The sequence below is a fragment of the Tilletiopsis washingtonensis genome (genome assembly GCF_003144115.1).
Source record: "Tilletiopsis washingtonensis strain MCA 4186 unplaced genomic scaffold FA09scaffold_24, whole genome shotgun sequence".
NCBI classification, from domain to species: domain Eukaryota; kingdom Fungi; phylum Basidiomycota; class Exobasidiomycetes; order Entylomatales; genus Tilletiopsis; species Tilletiopsis washingtonensis.
This window is the reverse complement of record NW_020312021.1, coordinates 84775-89305: the sequence shown is the minus strand read 5'-3', so window position 1 is coordinate 89305 and position 4531 is coordinate 84775. Positions and strand designations below refer to the sequence as shown.

General features: G+C 67.6%; 2 protein-coding genes across 2 annotated transcripts in view; one reads left to right on the top strand and one right to left on the bottom strand.

Annotated features, from left to right (window-relative positions):
- Positions 1–278: 278 nt before the first annotated feature.
- FA09DRAFT_332307 (putative methylmalonate-semialdehyde dehydrogenase mitochondrial precursor) lies at positions 279–3274 on the bottom strand. The gene is made up of 9 exons (XM_025743404.1): positions 2971–3274; positions 2478–2611; positions 1787–2425; positions 1584–1685; positions 1216–1478; positions 1075–1105; positions 886–983; positions 635–716; positions 279–485 (listed from the first exon to the last, which is right to left on the bottom strand). The coding sequence occupies exons 1-9, from the start codon at positions 3217–3219 to the stop codon at positions 422–424; spliced, it is 1662 nt and encodes a 553-aa protein (XP_025595406.1). The 5' UTR covers positions 3220–3274; the 3' UTR covers positions 279–421.
- Positions 3275–3541: 267 nt separating this feature from the next.
- FA09DRAFT_332306 (hypothetical protein) overlaps positions 3542–4531 on the top strand; it is a 2549-nt gene continuing 1559 nt past the window's right edge. Inside the window, exons 1-4 of the mRNA XM_025743403.1 lie at positions 3542–3905; positions 3982–4268; positions 4317–4412; positions 4447–4450. Coding sequence (XP_025595405.1) covers positions 3600–3905; positions 3982–4268; positions 4317–4412; positions 4447–4450 — 693 coding nt within the window. The 5' untranslated portion in view covers positions 3542–3599. The remainder of the gene's footprint in view (positions 3906–3981; positions 4269–4316; positions 4413–4446; positions 4451–4531) is intronic.

Below are 4531 nucleotides of genomic sequence, written 5' to 3'. Positions count from 1 at the left end.
TTCTCCTCTACGCTCATCGCCCTCGGCGCCGGCTCCATGCTCAACAACCTCATTCGCCGCTACACCGACGTGTGCAGCGACGACGCAGCGGCCACAGCAGCGCCCAAACGCTTCCCGGCAAAGCTGCTTGCCAAGCTCGCGCGGCGATAGCTGGGCCCGCCAAATCCATGCGGGCGAGGACGATCTCGGCCCCTGCAAAGCTGCAATGCCACACATCCTCTTTCTACCTTCGCCTTCCCCCCAACCGCACAGACAGAGGCGAAAAGTGGAGCCGCGCTCTTGCTCGTGCGTTGCGCTCTCTCTCTCTCGCAGGGGGCATCGTCTGGACAGAAACAAGGCCAGTCATGGGTAGCATTTTTTTCATCTCTCCATCTCTCTCAACACGTACCGCGCGCGCGGCAGCCTGGCGCGGCAAAATCGTTCAGCTCATCGTCGGCATGTTGACGCTGGCGCGCGAGCTCGTGGCGTCCTGTGCGCGCCAGAGGCTGTGTGTGCAGACCGGGGGCAGGGGAGGGGGGAGGGGGGGCGGGGGAGCGTCAGCTTTTACGCAAGTCCAGGCGTGGGGGCGCGCGATCTGTGCCCCCCCCCCCCCCCCACCAGGCGGCGGCCGGGGGCGGCTCAACTACCAACGCACGAAGTGACAGTCTTGAGCTGCGTGTAAAAGTTGAGGCCCTGCTTGCCGTAGAAGCCAATGTCGCCCATCACCGAGCCCTTGTCTGCGAGAGGAGGAGGTGCGGGGGGAGGGGGGAGGGGGGCGAGCCCAGTTGCAATTTCTGTCAGTGAGGCAGACTCTGGCGCGGCGGGGGTTGAGGGGGGGGGAGCCCATTACTTCGCCCTCCCCCCCCCCTCCCCCCCGGGCGCCGCATGCAGTACAGGCCAACTCACTGCCAGACCACGCGAACATCGGCAGCGGCACGGGCACGGGCACGTTGATGCCAATCTGGCCCACGTTGACTTCCTTCTCAAACTTGCGTGCCGTGGCGCTGCAGATCGGGGCAGGGAAGGGGGTTGAGGTGAGCAAGGGGGGGGGAGGGAGTGTAACGCTGCGTAGAGAGGGTCGCGACCATCACTTACCCATTCGTCGTGAAGATGGCCGAGCCGTTGCCTGGGGGGGGGGGGAGGCAGGCGAAGGAATTCGCGGGCTTTAGCTTACGCCACATCTCCACTTTCCATACAGAGCTCCAACGAGAGGGGCAAGGGGCGTTGGGTCCTCACCGTACTTGTTCTTGTTGATAATCTGCGTGGCCTCCTCGAGCGAGTCGGCCTTGAGCACGACGAGGGTGGGCCCAAAGATCTCCTCGTCGTAGGCGCGCATGCCCGGGTAGGCCTCGACGACGCTGGGCCCGACAAAGTTGCCGTGTGGATACTGCGCCGAGCGGAAGCTGCGGCCGTCGAGCAGAATACGGCCGCCTTGCGCCTCGACGGAGCCCGTCAGCTCAATGACGCGCTCGCGCGCCTGTGGCGAGATGAGCGGCCCGCTGTGGGTTGCGCGGTTCGCGATGAGTTGAAGGCCCAGGAGATGCAACGTGGTATTCCCGAGGTTGTCAACCTCCCCCTCTCGCCGCGAGAGTGGCACAACTCACAGATCAGTGTCCTCCTCGAAGCCGCCCGACACCTTGAGCGCCTTGGCACGCTCCACGAGCTCCGGAATCCACTTTTGCGCCTCGCCCACCGCAATGACGACGCTGGAGATGGTGGGGGGTAAACGACGGGGCGCGGGTCAGTGCGCTGTCGCTTCTTCCGCCTCGCCCCAATGCGGGGGGCCCTGTGGCAGCCCAACACTCACGAGAGCGCCATGCATCGCTGTCCCGCGGCGCCAAAGGCGGCGCCGCCGATGCTGTTGAGCGCATGCTCCTTGTTGGCGTCGGGCATGAGAATGGCGTGGTTCTTTGCGCCGAGGTTGGCCTGCACGCGCTTGCCGTTGCGCGTGCCGCGGTGGTAGATGTGGGCGCCGGCGCGGTCGGAGCCGACAAAGGAGATGGCCTTGATGCGTGCGTCGTCGCAGATGGCATTGACCGTGTCGACGGTGCCATTGACGATGTTGAGGACGCCTTTGGGCAGGCCCGCCAGGTTGCACAGCTCGGCAATGATCATCGAGGCGCCCGGATCGCGCTCCGAGGGCTTGAGCAGCAGCGTGTTACCCGTGACGGTGGCCATGGGAATGCTCCACAGCGGAATCATGGCGGGAAAGTTGAAGGGCGCAATGGCGGCCGTGACGCCGAGCGGCACGCGGCGCGCATGGCAGTCCATGTCGCGCGCCACCTCGAGGCGCTCCTCGAGCAGCGTCGACGTGATGCCGCACGCCGTCTCGACGACCTGCAGGCCGCGCAGCACGTCGCCCTTGGCATCGCCAAACGTCTTGCCCTGCTCGAGGGTGATGCTGTTGGCAATGTCGTCCATGTGCGAGCGGATCAAGGCCTGCAGCCTGTAGCAAGGAGCGTCAACCTCGGCGGGAGCAGCCTCGGCATGGCACGCACTTGAGCATGATGGCCTGCCGTCCCAGAATGCTCGTCGCCGCCCAGTCGGGGAAGGCGGCGTGGGCACAGGCGACGGCGGCGTCAAACTCGGCCGCCGGCGTGTCGGGCACGCGCGTGAGGAGCGTCTGTGTGGCCTGTGGAGCAGTGAAGGAAGCGTGGAGCGTGAGTCGAGGAGGCGCACGACGTCGGCGGGGAGCCAAGGCATCCTTGGCCAGCAAAGAGGCAGGTCGAGGCGATAACGTCGGCAGCGCTGCCTCCGGCTTGTCGAGGCACAACTCAGGCGGCGCGCAGGGGGGGGGGGGGGGGGGGCAAGGCCGCGCGGAAGCAGCGCAGGCTGCGGCCCAGGCGGCTGTGATGCGGGCTCTTGCGTCTGGCGCCCCCGCACGCAGGCTCTTCTATGTGCAGCCGCACCCGCCTCTTGGGCTGCCCTCATGCCCGTGCGCCCTCTTGCGCCACGCTGCTGCGCGCGCGCCTGGGGGCCTGTCAAACTCACGGGGTCGCGCACCTCGCACCATGTGCTCGCCTTACTCTCGACGAATGCGCCGTCGCGAAAGTTCTTGGTCGTGCCGCCGAGGGTGCTTGTGCCCTGCCACTTGGCGTCGACGTCCTTTGCGCGCGCCAAAGCAATGCCGGCTAGACCTGCGCTGCCCGACGACGCCGAGGCGGACGTGGCGGGTGCGGCAGCGGCGCAGCGCAGGGCCGAGGTGCGCAGAGCGGCGCGCGTGAGATGCGTGGCGAGCATGATGGGTGGGGGTGACGAGACGCAAGAAGAGGCACAGCGCTCAGGTACATCGTCGATGCCCTCCGCCCCCTCTGCGCAAGGGCAAGGCGCGCCCAAGCTGCTCGCCCCCCGCCCGCTCCACCCAGCGCAGCCGTTCCCCGCACGCCGCCCCGGCTCTCGGCAGCAGCGGCAGCCGCGGCCGCCGCGCGCCGCGCGCGTGCACCTCGCAGTCGGTGGCCGAGGCGCGAGCGGGCGCGAGCGCGACTGCCGCGCCGTGTGCCGGTCTCGCGCGAGAGGCACAGTGCGTCCATGCGCGCCTTTTTCCTCTGCGCCCTTCTGGCGGGGCGAGTGACCGATGATCTTGTCCTCGTCCCTCTCCCCTGCCACATCCCTGCAACCCCATGCCGCACGCCTCCTCCTCCTCCTCCTCCTCCTCCGGCCGTGGCGCTGGCGCTGGCGCTGGCGCTGGCGCCGCCGAGGCCGGTCCTTCTGCGCGCCCGCACGGCAGCTATGCGTTCTATCTCGGCAGCGCCGCCGGCCTCATCTCCTCGGTGCGTCTCGCACCGCCTCTCGATGCCGAGGCCGCAGCCGCCGCACACCAGGCGCTGCCGCAGCCCGTCGAGATGCTCGCCTATCCTGCCGCTGCTGGCCGCAAGGATACGGCAGTGCAGCGCATGGCGGCCGCACATGTGGGCAAGCGATGGGTCGTGAGTTGCCCCCCCCCCCTCCCCCTCCCCCTGGGTGCATTTGCGATGCTGATGCGTTGGCTGCCGTCCTTGCCAGCTCGCCGTGGCTCGCAAGAACGGCTGCATCGACCTCATGACTCGCGTTGCGCATGACGACACGGCCGCCTCGGCGTCTGCTGCTGCTGCTGGCGAAGCCGCGCAAGCAGAGGCAGCGGCGAGCGACGCCATGGCCGTCTCGCAAGACGCCGCGTCCACCTCGTCGGCAGTCGCCGCCGAGGCGCCCTTGCCGCCGCCCCGCGAGCGCCTGCGCTTTCTGGCGTGCGTCGCCGAGCCGCGCATGCGCGTCGGCATGGAGCGCTGGCTCGCACTCGCTCTCTCTGACAGGTGAGTGTTTTCTCCCACGCGTGCCCCCCGTTCTTCATGTTGCCCGAGAGAGAGCAAGGAAGAAGAAGAAGAGCGGAGGACGGGCAAAACAGCCAGAGATGATACCCTTTCCGGAGTGCTCCCGCACTCGCGCCCGACTCACACGTGGAGATCAACCCGCACATATTATAAGTTTCAGCCTTGTCTGAGGTGTTTGCCCCCCCCTCGCTCCTCTTCTCCTCCTCTTCTCCTGTCCTTGCCTTTGCTTGCCTGCTTTCGGCACT

Excerpts from the sequence above, each read along its gene's own strand:
- FA09DRAFT_332307 (XM_025743404.1), bottom strand. The coding sequence starts at position 3,219 with ATGCTCGCCACGCATCTCACGCGCGCCGCTCTGCGCACCTCGGCCCTG. Across the intron at positions 2,612-2,970 it reads GGTGCGAGGTGCGCGACCCC|GCCACACAGACGCTCCTCAC; the intron begins GTGAGTTTGACA and ends ACTGCTCCACAG. Across the intron at positions 1,686-1,786 it reads CAGCGATGCATGGCGCTCTC|CGTCGTCATTGCGGTGGGCG; the intron begins GTGAGTGTTGGG and ends CACCATCTCCAG.